At 44.3% G+C, this 22634-nt stretch overlaps 1 protein-coding gene across 2 annotated transcripts in view; it reads right to left on the bottom strand.

The window, feature by feature from the left end:
- The window catches only part of LOC137429992 (rho guanine nucleotide exchange factor 26), a 110965-nt gene that overhangs the window by 3667 nt on the left and 84664 nt on the right, over window positions 1-22634 (bottom strand). For both annotated transcript variants that reach the window (XM_078780039.1, XM_078780038.1), the window contains exons 13-14: window positions 19308-19553; window positions 10893-10978 (exon numbers count right to left, since the gene is read on the bottom strand). In XM_078780039.1, coding sequence (XP_078636165.1) covers window positions 10893-10978; window positions 19308-19553 — 332 coding nt within the window. The remainder of the gene's footprint in view (window positions 1-10892; window positions 10979-19307; window positions 19554-22634) is intronic.

Here is a 22634-nt window from a genome sequence, read left to right on the forward strand (position 1 = left end):
ATGTCTGTTTGTGGTGTCGTTAGGTATACAAATCCGTATGCGCCTACTTTGAGGTCTTATTGGTGCACAACTAGGGGTAGTTTTATATGGGGAATCCAATGGCAGTCTTTAAAATTACTGAAATCGCACCCCCCGAGCTCGAAACTAAAAAAAAACAAACCCAAAAAGGCGGGACCACGAAATATTTGACCTTTCTAGAAGGGTCAAATTTTTTTACCCTTTTTCTATTGGACAATTTAAATAGTCTCCGCCTCCCTAAGGTCTCCGCCCTTCCTAATAATCCTATCTAAGCCGTGGCGTTACTTCAACATTCATTTTAATAGCGAACGTTTTCGCCACGTTTCTTCATTATTATTATTATTCCTATTTCACCGATTTATTCCTATTTTTTTCATTCCGATTTATTTCCTTGCTTCGAAAATCTCCGATTTATTCCTATTTTAGAAGTAAAGCGAACGTTTTCCATTTTAAAAAACGAGCGTTTTCCCCACCTCTTCCCATTATAAAACGAAAAGCGACAGTTTTCCCTACTACGATGCCACCCAAAAAGCGGCCAAATTTCGGAAAGTCACCTGCAGCCCTCCATATGCAGACACGAAGAGAAGCACGGACAGACGTGTAACATCAGCAGGAACTTCAAACCCTGGCACGCAGGCGATCAGCTCTTATAGACCAAGAGACACTCGAGGAAAGACAGTCACGACTCCAAGAAAACGCTGCCAGACGAAGAGCTGAAAGGCAGCAGGAAGCACTAGAACAGAGGCAGTCTCGCCTCCAAGAACAGGTCTTCCGACGGTCAACTCGACGGCAGGAGGAAACTCCAGATGAACGTCAGACTAGGCGTCAAAGAGATAGGACAAGTCATGCTGAGGTAAGATCTCGACCATTCACAATGCAACAGAGGTACCAAGGTGCTTTCAACTATGACACAAGCTATGATTATGCATCACAGGAATTAGTGACCATTGGTTCCATGTCTAAGATTTGTGACAAGTGTAGCGCCAAAAAGTGGGATAAAGAAACACCAGGCATGTGTTGCACTAATGGCAAAGTTCAGCTGACTATGCTTCCTGAACCATCTGAGCCACTTAAGGATCTTCTTCTTGGCACCACTTCAGAGTCCAAACATTTCCTTCAGAATATTCGGAAATATAATTGTGCCTTTCAAATGACGTCATTCAGCACCAATGTCATCACAGAGGGAGGATTCATGCCAACATTCAAAGTTCAGGGACAGATTTACCACAGGATAGGATCCCTCCAGCCTCGACCAAATGAACAGCCTCGGTATTTGCAGATATACTTTGTTGGAGATCTTCAACAACAGGCCCAGAGTAGATACAACAGCAACCAGGGTACAAGATTTGATTTAATTTTGAAGCTGCAAGAAATGCTTCATTCAAGTAACAGCTATGTCGAAAGTTTTAAATATGCCCTTGAGAATGCTCCTACCCTGGAATTTCAGATCATCATTGATGCTGACAAAAGACCATCCGGTGAGCATGCACGCAGATTCAATGCTCCAGCACGTAATGAGGTGCCTGCCATTATGACTGGCCAAGAATATGGCAGAAGAGACATTGTCCTCAAATGTCGTGACAACAACCTTAACTTCATCAGTGAAACCCATAGGTCTTACGATGCCCTCCAGTATCCTTTGCTCTTCGTGAATGGAGAATATGGCTACCACTTTAATATTCCACAGGCTGGTACAAACTCAACAAAAACTGTCTCTTGCATGGACTTCTATGCTCATCGCTTTATGGTTCATGGCAATTCCTTTAACCAACTTCATCGAAGTCAGAACCTCTTCCATCAATTCGCTGTGGACATGTATGCAAAGATTGAAGCAGAGAGGTTGTGTTACATCAGGATCCACCAAAAAGAATTAAGATCCGACTCCGACATACACTTGCGAGACGGAATGAACAATGATGTGGCTGGAGGAGAGCTTGGCCAACTCTGCATCCTGCCATCAAGCTTTACAGGCAGCCCCATATACATGCATGAAAGAACTCAAGATGCAATGACGTATGTCCGCATTTATGGGCGACCTGATCTCTTTATCACATTTACTTGCAATCCAACATGGAAAGAAATCCAGGATGAGCTACGTCCCGGCCAAACACATTTTCACAGACATGACCTCACTGCCAGAGTATTCCGTCTCAAAGTGGTGAAATTAATGGACCTTATCACCAAATCACATATTTTTGGATCAGTACGTTGCCACATGTACACCATCGAATGGCAAAAAAGAGGATTGCCTCATGTACACATTCTAATTTGGCTTTCCTCGAAAATTCGTGCCAACCAGATTGACTCCATCATATCAGCAGAATTTCCAGATCCAACGAACGACAAAGATCTATTTGAAATTGTCAAAGCACAGATGGTTCATGGTCCTTTTGGTTCACTTAACTACATCTCGCCATGCATGAAAGACAGAAGGTGCACCAAACGTTTTCCAAGGCAATTATTGAAAGAGACACAAACAGGAGAAGATGGCTACCACTCTTACCGACGAAGAAGGCCTGAGGATGGAGGATTTCAGACAAAGATTGGACAACATGAAATAGATAACAGATGGATTGTCCCCGACTGCCCACTGCTCACTAAAACCTTCCATGCACACATTAACGTTGAGTTCTGCAATTCGGTCAAGTCAATCAAGTATATTTGTAAATATGTGAACAAAGGATCTGATGCCGCTATGTTTGCACTTCAGCAGCCAAATATTCACGATGAGGTTACACAATATCAGCAAGGCAGATACATCAGCAGCAACGAGGCTTTCTGGAGAATCTTTGCCTTTCCCATACATCAACGACATCCTGCCATACAGCAGCTTGCTGTTCGCTTGGAGAATGGACAGAGTTTACACTGTTCATCCCAGTCAGCATGAGTGCTTTTCCTTATGACTACTTCTTCACGAGGTCAGAATACGACTACTTCTTCATGAGGTCAGAGGTCCGACATCGTTTGAAGATCTCAGAACTGTCAATGAACATGTTTGTGCTACATACAGGGAGGCATGCTTTAGATGTGGCCTGCTAGAATATGATACTCAATGGGATGCAACATTATCAGAAGCCTCAGTATGCCAGACAGCAAGAAGTCTCAGAATTTTTTTTGCCATCCTTCTAAAAACTTGTGAACTTGCCAATCCTCTAGCATTATGGCTCAAGTACAGAGATGATCTGGCAGAGGACTTCAAACATCAGGCTCAGCTAAGATTCCCTGAAGTTGAAATAGGTTATACTGATGAGATATACAACGCTGCCTTAAAATTCATAGAAAATCAGGTCATATCAATGGATGGACCAGAATTATATGTATTTGGTCTCCTGCACACTAACCGAACTGAATTCAACAACCTCACAACTAACGTTTTAAGAGAGACCTCATACAACATTGATGCACTGACGAGATATGTCGATGAAAATGAACCCATGCTGTTGGAAGATCAGAGGGCAGCTTACTCTACTATTATTGACAGAGTTCGCCACCAGAAAGGAGGTATCTTTTTCTTAGATGCTCCTGGAGGAACAGGAAAAACCTTTGTCATTAAACTATTGCTGGCCAAAGTTTGCCAACAGAAGCGAATAGCTGTTGCTGTTGCTTCTTCAGGCATTGCTGCCACCTTACTTCCAGGAGGTCGTACTGCCCATTCTGCATTCAAGCTTCCGGTGGACCTAGCCATCAATGATGCCACTGTTTGCAGGCTTACCAAAACTTCTGGAGCTGGTCAAGTTCTAAAGAGATGTCACTTAATTGTTTGGGATGAATGCACAATGGCCCATAAAAGAGCATTAGAGGCACTTGACAGAACATTGCAAGATTTGTGTAATTGCAAGGCCCCAATGGGAGGAGTCACTGTTCTACTGTCAGGTGACTTTCGGCAGACATTGCCTGTGGCGAGTAACTGTACTTGCTGATGGTACCATAAATCCAGCTGCGATCAGCACTGTAGTCATTTCAGTCAACGATTTGATAGGAAAGGTGTTCCCAAACTTACAGCACCATTATCAAAATCACAAATGGTTGTGCGAGAGGGCAATTCTGGCACCAAAAAACACCACAGTCAATGTAGTAAACGAGCAACTCTTGCAAGCAATACCTGGAGACTCACGTACATACAAGTCTGTTGACACTGTTGTTGATCAATCTGAAGTTGTAAATTACCCCAATTAATTTCTTAATTCGCTAGAACCACCTGGCCTGCCTCCTCATCGGCTTGAACTTAAAGTAGGAACACCAATAATGCTGCTACGCAATTTGGATCAGCCTCGACTGTGCAATGGCACAAGACTTGTGGTCAATAAATTAATGCCCCATGTTATTGAGGCCACTATTCTCGCTGGTAGTGGCAAAGGTGAGGACGTCTTCATTCCTCGCATTCCTCTCATACCATCTGACCTACCCTTTCAGTTCAAGAGACTTCAGTTTCCTGTCAGGGTCAGTTTCGCCATGTCTATCAACAAATCACAAGGACAAACATTAACAGTGGCAGGATTGCATCTGGAAGAGTCTTGCTTTTCTCGTGGTCAGCTATATGTAGGCTGTTCCAGAGTTGGAAGTCCCTGCAATCTTTTTGTTTACACTCCAACTGCAACGACTCACAACATCGTCTATACTGAAGTGCTTAAGTGAAATTTCCGGTCATAAGTGGGGCTAAATTATCCAAAATGTCCTATAGATATATAGGTCAATTGCGAAATAAGCTATGACTAATAAGCAGTTGCGGACCATCAGTGGTGGTGCTATTAGAGTGTGGCTGGACTGCAAGTCTGGCAAGCTCTTAGTTCTAAAAAAAAGGTCACAATACTCAATGACGGTATCGTGTCAAGGCGGGTGCACCTTGCCATAAAGGTGCCAAATGCCTACAGGTGTAAACCTAGAATAAAAAATCCGAGTGGCTGTTGGGAACCCACTCATAACCCAAATTCCCATGAAACCTCCCGAGCAAAGCCGGGTACTTCTGCTAGTAATCAATATAATAATACAATAGTTCGTTCATCCGTCCGTCTGTGTGTGTGTAACATTCCATTCCACCCATTGGTTGGACAGCTGGCCTGACTCCACCCACAATATCAACCTTAAACATCATACAGCCGCCATATTGGTGCTTACTGCTATGCGAAGCTGGAGACATCTTCAGAGCTGTCATATTCACAATCACCATGCCCTCGATATAAGTTTTCCCTGAAGTGTAAAACAACCTAAGCAAATATTAAAAGGATCATCAAATATCAAATGGTTGGAGATCACAGTACAGATGGGCCTCTGCGATCAATGCAGCAGTCTGTCGTCTTTATACCACCCAAAAAAACTGTGCGGCATTCACTCAAGGGGGGCTTTTACCTCAGTTGTTTGCGGATCCTTGCTATCATTACCGACTATTTTCTCTTAAACAACTCAACCAGGGACCGTAAAACCCATGTTATTATAAAGGTCTTTGGCTGAGGACTTCAGGAAACCTCAACATTTTCAACAAAAACATGTCATCATTTACTTTTAATGATGTGTATATATGCATCATTAAGAGATAATAATTGTTTTTGTGTTTATGTTGCAATTCCATGGGGTTTCTGAATTTCTCACGGAATTGTGAGTTGGACAGGCGACCGTGATGAAACCTTAACATGTAGGTGGCTGTTTCCGTCAAGTCCCGTTAAATATTCCGCTGTTTTGATGAAGTAATGAAGAAATATTTTAGTTTATCAATGTGGGAATGCCCATTTGCTTTTATCAGTAGAAGGGGGGGGGGGGGGGGTGAAGAGGGGAGAACAGAGTTGGGGTTTTGGGGGTTGGGGAGGGAGAGCAAAGACGGGACAGTGTTGGGAGTGGGAAGTTGAGGCTTTGGGTAAAGGGGGGCGGGGGGGGGTGATGGCAGACTTTCAGTGGGTGGGGGGTTTAGAGCACTTGGGGTGGGGTAATCTGATGAACACCTTTGTGGATACTGAAACAATCTTAAAATTACTGCATTCAATTAATTACTACAACTTTACAATCCTCCAAGAATTACATAAATACAGCTCAATTTGGTGCTGCAACACACAGGAGGCAAAAGGTGGCCTGAACCCGGATATTCCCAGCAAGTCTGCATAATTTGGTGGAGATTGGCTCAGAAGTTTTTTAAAATGATTTTCAGATGTACACACAAATATGTACAGAGAAATTCATTGTAGGAGGATTAGGGGGGAGGGAGGGGAGAGCGCATGACCTGTCCCTGGGTACCCCCATCACATATGCAAAATTTGGTGGAGATTGATCAATGGGTGCGGAATTGTACAGAAATCAAAGAAAAGGCTACACATACACACACACATACATGCAAACACACACACGCATGCACACGCACACGCTCACACATACGCTCACACACACACGCTCACACACACACACACACACACACACACACACACACACACACACACACACACACACACACACACACACACACACACACCTTGCTGTTATAATATATAGCTACTATCCTAGATGTACTATTGGCGGTATATGAACACGATTTAAATCTGTATACAAGAGATTGCACACTTGCCACATGTAGGCTAAATAAGTTACAAGACCTCAGGATACGTTTACCTGAATTGCAAGGACATTAGTAGAAAACGGACAAATCAAGAATTAGGATTTGAACCTGAGATCTCAAAATCATGGGCCATTGTGTCTGGTTGCAATGCTAAACAGCCTTCTTTTAATTAGAGTGCAAAAACTGTAAGTAGGGGACATAACTTTTTTTTTTTCAGTTTATAATTTTTTGGTTTATAGGGTATAATTTTGGTTTTGGATTTTTTGGTTTATAGGGTATAATTTTGGTTTTGGATTTTTGGGTTTATAGGATATAATTTTGGTTTTGGATTTTTTGGTTTATAGGGTATAATTTTGGTTTTGGATTTTTTGGTTTATAGGATATAATTTTGGTTTTGGATTTTTTGGGGGGTTTATAACAACTCAGCCTGCAAAAGTATTCGCTCCCCTCCAAATATTTCACATTTTCATGTCACCTAAACTTATTTCATGATGCTTTCAAATCAAATTTAATATATGGAGTCTAACAAACTAGTCCAAAGTGATAAAATTTAAAATGAAATAAAATGTGAATAAGTTTGATTAACAGTGAAAATCAGATGATTCTCAATTACATAAGTATGAAAAGGCTTTGTCTAATTAACCCTAAATCACTTCAGGTGCATATTATCTGTTTGAAAGGTTAAAAATCAGTGTAATAGGTTTCATCGGTATGTAATCAGTGGTTTAACTGAAAAATTAAGCTCCCACACTTATCTGAGGAGTTTTAAAATGCAACTTCCTTGGTCAAACAACAAGGAAATCATGAAGAGTAAGGAGCTTTCCAAATAAGTCAGACATAAAAGGGGTAGAGAAGCACCGTTCCGGAGAGGGTTAAAATAAGATTTCACCAAGTCACTCATTATCCCCTTAAGTACGGTGAAATTCATCATTAAGAAGTGGAAGACATCAATGATTTGAAAGATCTGCAAGGCTCTATGTCCGAGATGGGGGTCAGGCTTCATCAATCAACAATATCCTGTTCCCTTCACAAATATGGCTTCTATGGACAGGTGGCAAGAAAAAAGCCAGTACTGAAAAAGACTAATCGAAAAGCTCATAAGGAGTTTGCGAAAAAGCATCGTAATGATACTGCAGGCATGTGGAGAGAGGTTTTGTTGTCAATCGAGATGAAATTTTAACTTTTTGGTCTAAATTCCAAATGCTATGTCTGGCGCAAGCCTAACACTGCACATCACCCAGTCAACACCATCCCTATTGTCAAGCATGGTGGTGGCAGCACCATGTTATGGGGCTGCTTTTCATCAGCAAGGACTGGCAAACTTGTCAGGTTAGAAGGGACAATTAACGGTGCACAGTACAGGAGAATCCTTGATGAAAACTTTGATGAAACTGGGTAGGAAATTCACATTTCAGCAATGAAACTACAACGGCACTCAGAAGATAGCATACCTCCACCTGGTTCACCATGTCACTCAATGGTGAAGAATCACTTTAAAATTCTATTATCTGGATCCAGATCTTCACCAAAATTGAATCGATTCTTCCTTGTCAAACACACAACCTGTCCAACAAATTTCGTCCAAATCCATGCATAACTTTTTGAGATATCCCGCTATGTATCGTTTTGGCCCCATCTCCCAATGGTGAAGAATCACTTAAAAATTAAATAATTCCCATATCCGAATCCATACTCAGATCTTCACCAAAATCGAATCGAATCGCCCTTGTCAGACACCCAACGGTCCACCAAGTTTCGTCCAAATCCGTCCATAACTCTTTGAGATATCCTGCTGTGTATAGTTTTTGTCCCGATCTCCCAATGGTGAAGAATCGCTTTAAAAATTCTAGTAGCCGGATCCGAATCCGGATCTTCACCAAAATCTAATCATTTCGTCCTTGTCACATATGCTACATCTCTTTTTGAGATATTTTGTTCACAAACAGACAGGGGCGAAAAATTAACCTCCACCCACCTTTGGTGGACGAGGTAATGATCTGTATCCCAAAGCTAAAGCCACACTGAAGTGACTGAATCAGAAGAAAATAAATGTTATTGAGTGGCCCGGCCACAGCCCTGACTTGAACCAAAATTGAACATGCATGGCGAGACTTGAAGATTGCAATCCAGCAACGATCCCCTCAAACTTGGCATAACTAAAGCAATTTTCACGTGAAGAATGGGCAAAGATTTCACCATCTCACTGTGCAAAGCTGGAAGAGGACTACCCAAAAAGACTCGTAGCAGTCATTGTTGCAAAAGGTGCTTCCACCAAGTACTGACCTAAGAGACTGAATACTTTGTAACCAGTGAATGTTGCTTTGCCCATGTTTTTTGGAGGTATTCCTGACATGTAAACTCTTTCAACTAAAGCAGTGTTTAGTTTGATCTCTTGATCAGTTATGAATAAAAAAGTGCATTTGCAAAAATTGTTTCTACATAATTGGTAATTCATTTAAATGTGGCATTATTGCGAGCAGGATGTATACTTTTGCAGGCCACTTTACTTGGTAATGACATGTTGAGAGTTGCAAGGAAATCATATATATATATATATATATATATATATATATATATATATATATAAAGCTGGGAGTTTGTGTCTGTGGGTCATAAGCGCCACCAATTCCACAAGCCACGCCTTCCCTCCTCTCCCCAAACGTCACCAGCACCACCTTTTAACCAAGAGACGCTTTTCTCTCCAATGGCCCAGAAACCCAAATGCCAATCGCCACACAAAGCCGTGTCACATTATGGGACGTCAAACGTTGTAACTTTCTGTCTGATGGACACAGTGACGTGCCGTTTATAACTCAATTTTTGCTCACCGGAATTTGTGAGGCATTGGACTGTTACAAGCAAAAAATATCTTATGTTTGCTTCTGTGCGATTTATGAAAAAATAAGTATATATATGTCGTCATCATGTCGTCATCACGCAGCGACATCTTTTTTTCTTTTTTTTTTACAGACCTTTACCCTGGTGAGAGTGAAACAAAAAGCTTTGGAATGTCTATTTTATTGTTTAAATGTTTGTTTAAGTTTTGTACCATAAAATATATGTGCGGGATGTGCTGTAAAGTAATTTTCGAAAAGGCGTCGCTGTGTATGACGTCATTAACTTTTGTATGATGGCGTAGTTTGACTTCTCTATTTGGGGGGGGGGGGGCAAGGGCTTAATATTAATAATGGGTAGCTCGGTCTGACTTCCAAAATTACCGTTTGTTAGTGTAATTAGAGTATACATGAAATCACAAATACAGTTTATGTTCATTATTATTACTCACGTTTAAATACGGGATGTTTTTATCTTAATTGTAAACTACTGAGAAAAAAAAATAAAGTTGAGGGTATTACTCCTCCCCCCCCCCCCCCCCTTGCCCCCACCCCCAAACTCCGCTGGTTGTGATGGCGCACACTGGCACGTTCGGCCTACATCCTGAATGTTGAGGTGAAATGTGAGACTCCACAAGAAAGGGAAACTCGCCTTGATAGCCTATGACAAAGCCAAGCTGCTCACCAATTGCAATGAACTGTTATGGTGTGCGTGTGGAGGGATTGGGGGGATTGGAGGAGGGTGGAACAAGAAATTGATGAGTTCAGTCATTTTCGTTTTTTTCCCCCATTTTCACGCTCTTTAGCATTCATGTCTGTAAAATATATAAAGCGTTAAAATATATAACGCTGAGTTTGTGTCTGTGGGTCATAAGCGCTGCCCATTCTACAGGCCACGCCTTCCCCCTCTCTCCCAGAATCAGGGGAAGGGGTGGTGTGGGAGTCCGGAGGGAGGTGTGATGGGAAGAGGCAGGGGAAGAGGTCTGATGAGTGAGGGAAAGGGGTGGGAGGAGGAACCTGGCATTTGCTCCTGCTCTCTCCCCCTCCTTTCTCCTTCCCCCCCCCCCCTGGTCATCACCCCCTCTCTCCCCTCTCCAATCTCCCCCTCCTCTCTCTTACTCCCAGACCCCAACCAACTGAATCCCTCTCTCTTCTCTCCCTCTCCTTCTCTCTCCCCCACTCCTCTATCTCTCCCTCTCCTCTCTGTTTCTTCCCCACTTCCTCCTCCCTCTCTCCCACCCCTCTCTGTCTTTCCAGCAATGCCCCCTCTCTCCCTTTCCCCCACTCTCTCTTCCCAACCCCTCTCTGTCTCTCTCCCTCTCCTCTCTGTCTCTCCCCATAATCTTTCCCCTCCCCCTCTCTTAATATTCCCATCAGCATCGTGACCTCACATTGCCTAGCAATGCTACTTCTACTAGTTGTGTATAAATTAAAATTCATGTTAAAATAAAAATGAAATATTATAACTACAACATGAAAGACCATCAACATATGGCTCTTACCTCCCATATGCTTTGCCTTCTGATTTAGATTCATGTCTTGAACCATCTTGTTTGTCATGGCACTCACCCATCGTGCTCGCTCATTACTGTGGACAGGAAATATGTAGAGATGAATATAAAGTAGAATAAAAGTATGGAATGTTGATTTAAAAAATAAAAAACGAATATGGCACATGAACACATGTATTTTATAAATCATGTTACTACGCATGTATATAAATACGAAGAGATAATTATAAATCAGCCAAGGCTGAGCGAAGTGAGGTCGAGTCCATTTATTCCTGACTAGCAAAAGTACCCAGCATTGCCGGGTAACAATGAGTCGCTTCCTGACGGGAATATGAAGAGAGGGGGGAGGAGAGGCAGGAGCGGGAGGGGAAGGGAAGGGGGTGGAGGGAAGGAAGAGGGGGGGGGAGGAATGCAGGGGGAGGGAGGGGAGGGTTTGTATAATCCCACAAATATGTGAGTCAATAAAAAAATGGTTACGTAAAAACAAAAAGGGAGCTCTGTCTACTGCAATGCCATGGCTTGCAAAATCAGCCTGGATAGCGTTCACCAAGTGGTGGTTAATCACATTCAAAAAGGGTTTTATAACACATGCAAACTTCCCCGGGCTTGTGATTAATTAATTAAGTGCACAGGTATTTCTGACTTCATTTGTAGAACCCTAGCCAAGCAGCTTAATCACTCCAGTGAAATGGGTGATAAGGAATGGCTGGCTTGGCAAGCGATAGCTAGACAACTCTTGTATGGTGCTGTTCTCTGTTGCGTTCTCATCTTGTGTAATACTGCGCATTGTTATTTGCATATTCTGTATCTATTATCTTATTCTAATATCTACCATCGCTTTCTTTGTCTTGCAGATTGATTGTTCATCGTTGTTGCTAATAAACCTGCATTCAATTGATACATTCTTGTTTATGAACAATCAACTCATCTGAAGATGCCTGCTGCAGTCTGCCCCTTCCCGAGCTGTGTCTACATTACTGACAGCACCGACAATGCCGTTGCTGCTATCCAGCTCTCCATCCACGCCATGACTCACACGTCCATTGCACCAGCCAAACCGGACAAAGTCAGCCGTCCTCGTATCCAAACAGGTGGCACCAGCGAAGATTGGCAATATTTCACCAGAAGATGGGATGGTTACAAGGCAGCGACCCAGATAATCGGCAATGATGTTCGCGTTCAACTCCTTGAATGTTGTGATGCTAACCTACGACGTGACCTCCACCGCAGCAACCCACGCATTGAAATCAAGGACGAGGCAGCTATACTACAAGCCATTCGGTCCCTTGCTGTCCGAGAGGAGAATACCATGGTGTCCCGCGTCAACCTCCACAACATGCGACAGGACCGAGAAGAACCAATTCGTACCTACGCAGCCCGTCTGGCTGGTCAAGCTGAGATCTGCAAGTTTTCTGTTGTATGCTCATGCAATCCCCCTACTGATGTCAACTACACCAAGGACATGGTTCGCGATGTCCTATGTCGGGGACTCGCCGATCACGATATACAACAGGACATTCTCGGCGATCAAAATCAGAACATGAGCTTGGAGGAAGTTCTCACTTTCGTCGAGGCCAAGGAAGCAGGGAAACGTTCCCAGAATGCCTTGCTCGATAGTGAAGGCGCTCATGGCGCAAGCCAATACAAAAACTGGAAGAACAAAAGAGCCCTGATCACTACCGACAAGCAGGCGGCCATTTGTAGTTATTGCGGCAAAACTGGTCATGGCAAACAACCGAACATCGACCAAAGGCGTCAATTCTGCAATGCCTACGGGAAAACATGCAGTAAATGCGCCACTCGCGGCCATTTTGCACATGTCTGCCGGGGAGGCAAGAAAAAGGTGGACAACAAACCTACGGACAAATCAATGGATGCTCATGATGTGGAAGAAAGCAGCCAGGTCCACGATCTCCTCTGCTCTGTCACGGAACGAGAAATGGCCATTTGGAAGCCGCAAATTAAAAGGGCCATGGCCACCTTGTCAACTCCACTACACCTCGACCACCATATATTTGACCACCTCTCTGGCTGGACCAAGAAGAAGTCTCAACCACAGCCGTACATAAAACTCATAGCACGGATCGATAAGGAAGCTTATGACCATTTCGGCCAGCCACTGTCATCCCGACCAAAATCGGCCAGGCTCCAGGCCATGGCCGACACTGGCTGTCAAAGCTGCCTCACAGGACTTAATATTTTCCACAAACTCGGGCTGCGTAATGAAGACCTGTTACCTGTCAACCTGAAGATGAATGCTGTTAACAGTGGAAGGGTCCGGATTATCGGCGCCATGCTCCTACACCTGTCTGGTCGCACAGCCAATGGCGACATTATTGAAACCCGACAAATCTGCTACATCTCACCTGACACACGGAACATGTATCTCAGTCGTGAAGCATGCGTCGATCTAGGCCTCGTGTCTAGTAGCTTCCCAACCATTGGCGAATCCAACACAGTTGGTGCTGCAGTGGCATCAGTTATCGATGCAAATTGTAACTGCCCGGAAAGATCGCTTCCCCTACACTGCCTACATCTATCCCATTTCCGGCCACTGACGAGAACCGAGAGAGGCTGGAGAAATGGCTACTGGAGTACTACAAAAGCAGCACATTCAATGTCTGCGAACACCAGCCACTACCCCACATGGAAGGTCCGCCTCTCACACTGATGGTTGACCCCGAGGCAACACCAAAAGCGGTGCACACCCCAGTGCCTGTCCCCTTACACTGGCAGGCAGAAGTCAAGGCTGGTATCGATCGCGACATCAGGTTAGGGGTTCTGGAACCGGTGCCAATTGGTGACATGGTGCAGCAGAATGGTCGTCTGTCCAAAGAAGGATGGGACCCCACGGAGGACAGTTGATCTGCAACCACTGAATGCGCACTGCACACGTGAGACCCACCACACCCAGTCACCCTTCCATCAAGCAATGGCGGTGCCACATAACACCAAAAAGACGGTAACAGACGCCTGGAATGGCTATCACAGCGTTCCAATCAGAGAATGTGACCGCCATCTGACAACGTTCATCACACCATGGGGCCGATACCGTTACTGCACCACTCCCCAAGGTTACATCGCTCCAGATGATGGATACTCCAGACGATTTGACGAAATTGTATCGGACTTCAAAAACAAGTCCAAATGTATTGATGATACCATCATGTGGAGCGACACATTGGAAGAGAGCTTTTTTCAGACATGCAACTGGCTCGACCTGTGCGGCCGTAATGGGATTACGCAAAATCCGACGAAATTCCATTTTGGTCAGGACACGGTCGAATTCGCTGGATTCGAGATCACCATGGACAGTGTACGACCATGCCAAAGGTATCCAAGCGATACAGGACTTCCCCACACCTAAAACAATTACTGACATTCGCTCCTGGTTTGGGCTAGTCAATCAGGTAACATACTGCTTCAGCATGACCGAGAGGATGCGACCTTTTCGGGACCTCCTAAAACCATCCACCCCCTTCTACTGGGATGCAACACTACAATCCCTATTCGAAGAATCAAAACGACTCATCATATCTGAAGTCGCAAATGGGGTCCGGATCTTTGACAAGGAACGGACAACATGTCTCGCAACTGACTGGTCGAAGGATGGGATTGGCTTCTGGCTCCTCCAAAAACACTGCAGATGCCCTGGTGAAACCCCACAGTGCTGCCCCGATGGCTGGAAAATCACCCTTGCTGGAGGCCGCTTCACCCATGCAGCGGAGTCGCGCTATGCTCCGATAGAGGGTGAAGCTCTAGCAGTGGCGGACAGCCTGGAAAAAGTAAAGTATTTTGTGTTGGGATGCAAGAACCTGATTATTGCCGTCGATCACAAGCCCTTAATCAAGCTTCTTGGCGACAGACGATTAGAGGACATCCATAACACGCGGCTTGCCAACTTGAAAGAAAGGACTCTAGCATATCGTTTCCGAATTATCTACATCCCGGGAAAACGACACTGCGTACCAGATGCGATTTCACGACATCCGTCGGGTGCCAGACCATCGGAACGACTGCCACTGGTGGATGACATTTCATCCATTATGGATGTGGCCACATCGACTACACTAAGACAGCACACCTTGACTGGGCTGTGGACCACAGATGACGACACTGGCATGGAAATGGCTATTTCTATGGCAGCCATCAAGACGCTCGATTCTGTGCAGTCCGTCACTTGGGACGATGTTCGGGACGAAACAGCAAGTGACACTCAGATGCTGCAGTTACTCAATTCTATTGAGCAGGGTCTACCTGCCAGTCGGGACGATTTCCCTGTGTCCATTTTGGAATACTTTCCCTTCCGTGAACACCTCTACACTATTGATGGCATAGTGGTCTACAAGGGGAGGATTATCATCCCACCGAAGCTACGGAAGCTTGTCCTTGAGAATCTTCATGCTGCTCACCAAGGAGTCACGGCTATGACGACCCGGGCCAGCAGCTCGATCTTTTGGCCTGGAATCACTCCCCAGATTCATGAGATGCGCAATCGCTGCTCACACTGCAATCGGATGGCCCCATCGCAACCAAGCGCTCCACCTACAGCCTCAGCTGAACCTGCCTACCCTTTCCAGTACGTTTGTTCAGATTACTTTCATCACAAGGGTCGGAGTTATTTGGTCACCGTTGATCGTTACTCTAATTGGCCAATCATTCAGCTAACAACTGGCGGGGCACAAGGCCTAGTGAAATGTCTGCGGTCGAACTTCGCCACTTATGGTATCCCCGACGAATTGGCATCTGACGGTGGGCCAGAATTCACGGCACATGACACCCAAGACTTCTTGCGTCGGTGGGGCGTTAACCATCGGTTGTCATCCACTGCCTTCCCACACAGCAACTGTCGTGCCGAGATCGCAGTCAAAACATCGAAAAGAATGATCACCGATAACACTGGTTCCAATGGTGAACTAGACACTGATCGGTTCCAACATGCAATACTCCAGTACCAGAATGCACCGGATCAGGACACTAGGTTGTCTCCAGCCATGATCATCTTCAAGAGGCCAGTCAAGGACTTCATACCCATCATCCCAGGCAGATACTTGCCATCGGACACCTGGCGGGAAACACGCAACAATCATGAGGAAGCTTTGCACATTCGGCATGCCAGGGAGATCGAAAGACTCTCTGAACACACGACAAAACTACCTCCACTGGCCGTCGGGGAGCATGTCCGGATCCAGAACCAGACCGGCCTGGAACCACGAAAATGGGACCGGACCGGAACCGTGATTGAGGTAAAACAATTCGATCAATACGTTGTCAAGGTGGATGGCTCCGGAAGAATCACTCTCCGGAATCGTAAGTTCCTGTGACGTTTTACGCCTTTCAGCATGACAACTCCCACTACGACTGGCAAAAGTGGCATGCTGCCAAGCGTTATGCCAAGTGTTATGCCAATCGTACCGAAATACTTAATGTCTGGTACCCAACCCATCACCGCTCCAAGAGTCTGTCTCAATCCTGTTACCACTCCCCAGAAGGGTGAACCCCAACATGTCATTGCGCCGGGCTTACCATCACAGACACTCCGCTCCACCACCGTGATGACACCACCCGCGAGAGTCGCTAACCAACCACATGTGCAGACCACCGCCACACCTCCACAGTCACTGCCTATTTCTGCCCCCTTGACGGTTCGGGTGATGATTGACCAGCTGGAGGGGACTCCGGCGTCGGACAGGGCGATAGTTAACCACCCACCGAAGACTCCCACAATGGACCAGGAAATTACGAACTGCCCTCAGAGGACTCTGACGATTGATCGGGTGGTGACGGGCCGCCCGAAGCGAATTATCAAACCACCAGCCCGATTCAATTCAGAAGAATATAAATTATAAACTCATGTGATCCTTTTTCTCGGTCTCCAGTTTTCATTCTATTCTGTGTCACAATTGAACGTGTTTGGGAAAGGGAGATAGACAACTCTTGTATGGTGCTGTTCTCTATTGCGTTCTCATCTTGTGTAATACTGCGCATTGTTATTTGCATATTCTGTATCTATTATCTTATTCTAATATCTACCATCGCTTTCTTTGTCTTGCAGATTGATTGTTCATCGTTGTTGCTAATAAACCTGCATTCAATTGATACATTCTTGTTTAATAGCAAGCTGATTGCTAATGATTGAAATGGCCAAGGAATTTTAAAAACAGATCACAAGTACAGTGGAGTGACACCCTGTCCCTTGGAAGTATGAATTAAGTTTAAAATTATTATTAAGTTAAATTTAAAAAATCTAACCCCAGATGGAGAATGACAGCCTTGCTTAAATAAATGAATATATACACTTAGTTATAAAATTGCTAGATATGGTAAATTTTGTCAGATTTCACTCCAGATTTGGACATTTATTTAGTCTACAGCATCCAATCCAAGGCAAGGTCCATTTGAATAGGCCAAAACAAAATGGTGGCTTAAGAACCCAGTGACTGGCAGTGGGCTGACCAAGATGGTGGGCCGCCATATTGGTAAGGCTTTTTCGGGTTTTTTCTGATGAGCCCCTCGTTAATCATCTTCAAAAAGGGTGTTATAACACACCCAAACACCAAGTTTTCCTCATTGCAATCTGTTGGAGGTTCAGGTGTATGCATGCAAAGTTTGGCGCTGCTAGGTTTCATGGTTTTGGTGACAAGGTGACAAAGTTAGTGACAAAGTGAAAAAGCAATTAAAGGTGACAAAGTGAGGGCGGAAGAAAAACCAAAAAGTGAGGGCCTCAGTCAACATTCCACAACTTGGTTAAGGATGCTTGTGGATACATATTATACTAGTATTTGATGCATAATTTATGCAATAAGTAATGGATCCTACATTTTTAATTTTATAAAATTATTAAAAGTACCATTGTTTATATCTCAACAAATACCATTATTTTATAGAAATCTACCTAAAAACAATGTGGTGGCAAAATGTTCCTTCAATCATGCAATCACTGTTATGATCTGAGACATAAACTATGCTTTGCACATGCAGGTGCACCTGCTCAAAGTGGTGATGAATGCTAGCTCACAAGTGCCAGGTGGTAATGAGTGTTCTCATGCCTGTGTCAAGTAGAAACAATTGCGGGTTAACCTGCAACATGTGGTGAAAATTGCAGGCACCTGTTCACCTTGAGCACACGGGCGTGCATGCTCAAGGCATAAAATGCAGGTCTAAGTGACCAAAGCAGATGTGGATGCGTGAGGGAGAAAATGTGGGCCTTAGTGCGCAAGGGAGAAAATGGGGGCACAGGCATACAAGGGAGAAAATGCGGGCCTTGGTGCGCAAGAGAAACAATGCGGGTGTGGGTGTGCAAGGGAGAAAATGTGGGTGTGGGTGTGCAAGGGAGAAAATGTCAACATGAGTGTGCAAGGGAGAAAATGCTGACGTGGGTGCACAAGGGAGAAAATGTGGATGTGGGTGCACCAGGCACCAAATAATGTTGTGTGCATAAGGTTAATAATAAGGGATTTAGGAAAATAATTAATGTGTTTCATTGTGTTGCTTCAGTCCAAGTGTTTTAATACATACTCGTACATTCCTCTCCACCATAACCCCACCATACTGATGAAGACCATTTTGAGATTTGCATTTTCAACAGGATTTTAATATTCATAATCAATGACTCCATGCCTTCAACAAAACTGTAATGCAGTCAATAGTTCTGAAAAGGTTTGACAAGCAAATGTTCATTGCTGTGTACTCAAGTTACACCACAGAGTGTACAAGTGCTTAGGCCTTAATTTACCACCCAATGGCCTCAAGTTCACTCGCTCCTCCAAATCTCCACCCCCTCCCCACCCAACCTCTCACCTTCTTCTAATCCCAATCTCCCATCCTCATATTTCTGGAATGCGAGTTTCAATAACAATTATATAGCTGCAATTACATTATCACTTTTGGTGAATGTGCCCCCAAACAACCCTGTTCCTGTTGTCGACACTTTCAGGAGCTCGCAGATGCTGCATGAGCGAGCACATGTTGTATTCAACTCTTCACTGGTCACCAAATGGCATGAACAGCACATAAGTCTCATTCCTTACTCATCATGAGTGGTTAATGCAACTGAAATCAGCTTATTTCTATTTTACCAACTTATGTGTGGCCTGTGTCTATTCCATATTATTTAAAAGTTTCATTGGAAGAGAAGGAAGGGGGATATTGGGGGAAATCAGAGGGGAAGGAAAAACATGGTGGTGCATAAGGCTCAAAATTTCCACCATTATGCATAAAAAAGAATCCAGACATCCTATCTCACTGCTCTGAATTTAGTACAAAGCCTTTTGTCCAGTATGGAACTCTAAATGGCACACTTTGCTGAGAGAGGAGGGACAATAAATCACTGATACCCAATTAAGATGCCTATTTTACCAGTACTATTGGATGATATGCAGCTTATCAATGACTGATAGAACTCACACTGACTCGCATATGAGGATCATTTCAACGCGCTCGCCTGCATGGTTCTTCTCCAGCACAAGGAGAAATGGGAAACCACCAGACAACTGCCGAACCAACATGCCACCAAGCATAGGCCAGCCTGACTGCCCACTCCCACCACCAGTACCACCACTGGTTCCAGCCACAGTACTCTTGTCACACTTGGGCAGAACAGCCTTGACGTGTTGCTGCAGTGCATAGTCGGTGACAAAGTAGTTTTCATCACTGCAGGAAAATGTTGCAAAAATTAAATAAAAGTAAGGAGTTAAATATAAACTAGAGGTTCCAGGGAACCTGAACTCAACTGGTCTATATCAATATGGTTAGAATATGCATAATAGAACCACAAACTATATAGTTTATATGTGCAAATAGGTACAGTAACGTTGAAGGTATCTCATGTTTAAACAGGGTCATTTTTCGGAAATCGTCAAAACCCGTAATATATGTGTTGAGGTTTGTTACAAACTGTCTACACACCAAGTTTCAGCCTTCTAGCTACATTAGGAAGTACCAGATTGACAAAAATTGATTTTTCAATACGGCCACCCTGCCACGCCCATTTTTGAGCGTGCAACGCCCAAATGCAATCCCAAACTAGTTTATGTCTTAAAGATGCTGCATAACAAGTTTCATTCAAATTTAATCAATATTTGTGACTTTTAGAGTGTAGACTTCAAATTGTTTACAGACGACAGACAGACAGACAGACGACGGACACTGGGTATCGACAAAAACTCAGCTGGACATAGTCCAGTTGAGTTAATAAAAGCAAAAATAAAAAGAGAGAAAACGTTTGAAAACAATTGTGCCAATTACGTGAAAATGGAGAAAGAGATTGATGCAGGGAAGACATATGTCAGGAATAAAAATTACAAGTAGGGCTGAAAAGAGGAGGTAAGGGTAAGGGGAGGGGGGAGGGGATGGGGTGCGTCAGTCAGTTTGACCCAAAAGTTTACGTAAATCTTTTCTACAAATGTTGTCCTAAATAAGCCTGGTGTTGGCTTAGCGGTTAGAGTGCCAGCTTGGGATCCTAGGATCCTGGGTTTGAATCCCGGTCGATCGCTGAATTAACGTCAGGGGGGTTGACTCAACCTGTCATCCTTCCGAGGTCGGCAAATTGAGTACCAGTTCACTGGTAATTCCCTGTGTGTCGCAAAAGGCGACTAACAGAGTTGGCGGCAGGAAGGGCATCCGGCCATAAGACATTGCTTCAAAAAGGGGACCACGGTGCCCAAAAAAGGCCAAACCCTGCTCTGCGGGGAAAAATGGCCTCTAAAGGTGGTTAGTTGGTTGGTTGGTCTTTCAGTTGGAAAGTGGCTAATGCATGGAATGGCAGTGGTAATGGAGGGATGGATATGTTTAAATGGGAATTAGATAGGTACCTGGATGCATTGGAGATTTAAATAAACATAAATGCAAATTTCGCATGTGGAAAAAGTAAGTACACCCCTACATTTATCACTACTTCAAATACCTAAAATTCGAATCAGGTGCACTAGCTCAGGTGCAAATGATTAGAACATCGTTAGAGAGGATCTTGGAGGAACCTGTCTTATTTAAACCTCAGACATTTAGTTTGGTTTGCTCTTTGTTGTTGAAGTGTGCGGCATCACCATGCCTAGATCAAACGAGCTCTCTGAGGCCTTCAGAAAGAAGGTTATAGATGCCTACGAGTCTGGGAAGGGATTTAAAAAGATCTCCAAACAATTTGAAATCAATCTTTCGACTGTCCGGAATATGTACCAGAGGAACAAGTGGAGAAGATTCCAAACAAGTGCCAACTTGTTCGGGCCAGGCCGCCCCAGAAAGTTCAGCCCGAGAGCAGACCGCAAGATGCTGAAAGAAGTCTCTAAGAACCCCAGAATGTCATCACGGGACCTACAGGTAGCTCTTGCCACTGCTGATGTCAAAGTGCACGAGCCTACTATTAGAAAGAGGCTTCACAAATTTGATCTACATGGGAGGTGTGCCAGGAGGAAACCTTTGCTGTCCAGAAAGAATATCAGGGCAAGACTAAAGTTTGCCAATGAACACCGAGGCAAAGACCAGCACTTCTGGAACAATGTGCTCTGGACAGATGAGTCAAAGGTAGAGCTATTTGGCCACAGTACCAGAAGACAGGTTTGGCAAAAACCAAAGACAGCATTTGACCACAAGAACCTGATACCAACTGTAAAGCATGGTTGTGGAAATATTATGGTTTGGGGCAGCTTTGCTGCATCAGGGCCTGGGCAGCTCACCATCATATAATCCACTATGAATTCTTCATTGTACCAGAGGGTGCTTGAGGATAATGTGAGGCCATCTGTCGGAAAGTTGAAGCTCAACCGAAGGTGGACCTTGCAATATGACAATGACCCTAAACATACCAGTAAATCCACCAAGGAATGGCTGAAAAGAAAGAAATGGAGGGTTCTGGAATGGCTAAGTCAAAACCCGGATCTAAATCCCATCGAGATGTTGTGGGGAGATTTGAAACGAGCTGTGCATGCAAGAAACCCCTCAAACATCGCATAGCTGATAGAATGCTGCATGGAGAAGTGGGCAAAAATTTCTCCCAGTCGATGTCAGAGACTGGTAGACAGTTATAAGAAACGCCTACTTGAGGTTGTTTCTGCCAAAGGGGGCTATACCACCTTTGGTATAGGTGGTATAGCCACCTACAAGGGTGTACTTACTTTTTCCACATGTGAAATTTGCATTTATGTTTATTTAAATTAAACAATGGACTACAAAATGTAAATGTTTCATGATATTTGTTATATTATATCACCTTTATCTGTCAATATTGTTGAAATTGTCAACGTGTGGCCTTGAATGGGTTTCTCTCATCTCCTCTTCCTGTTCAGGCTGGAGTTCCCCAAGGTAGTGTTCTGGGCCCTGTGCTTTTTCTGGTCTTCATCAATGATCTCTCTGACTCTCTTGAAAATCCTCTCTATCTCTTTGCTGACGACTCTACTCTCTGTCGCTCCATTCCTCATCCCTCAGATCGGCAGTCTGCAGCCTCCTCACTCTCTGCAGACCTGGACAAAATCACAGACTGGTCAAACAAGTGGAACATGTCTTTCAATCCTGACAAATCTCACACTCTTACAATGTCTCTCCGAAAGGACCGACTGGACAACCCTCCCATCTACTTTCTCAACAATCCTCTCCAAGAAGTTCTGTCGCTCAAGCTTTTGGGTCTCACTATCTGCCATGATCTTTCTTGGGAAAACCACATTTCCAAGCTGGCCTCCAAAGCCAGTCGCCGACTGGGCATCCTCCGTCGTGCGAAGTCCTTCCTTGGCACACCTGAGCTCC

The sequence above is a fragment of the Myxine glutinosa genome, chromosome 6, assembly GCF_964187855.1.
Source record: "Myxine glutinosa chromosome 6, kmMyxGlut1.1, whole genome shotgun sequence".
NCBI lineage: Eukaryota > Metazoa > Chordata > Myxini > Myxiniformes > Myxinidae > Myxine > Myxine glutinosa.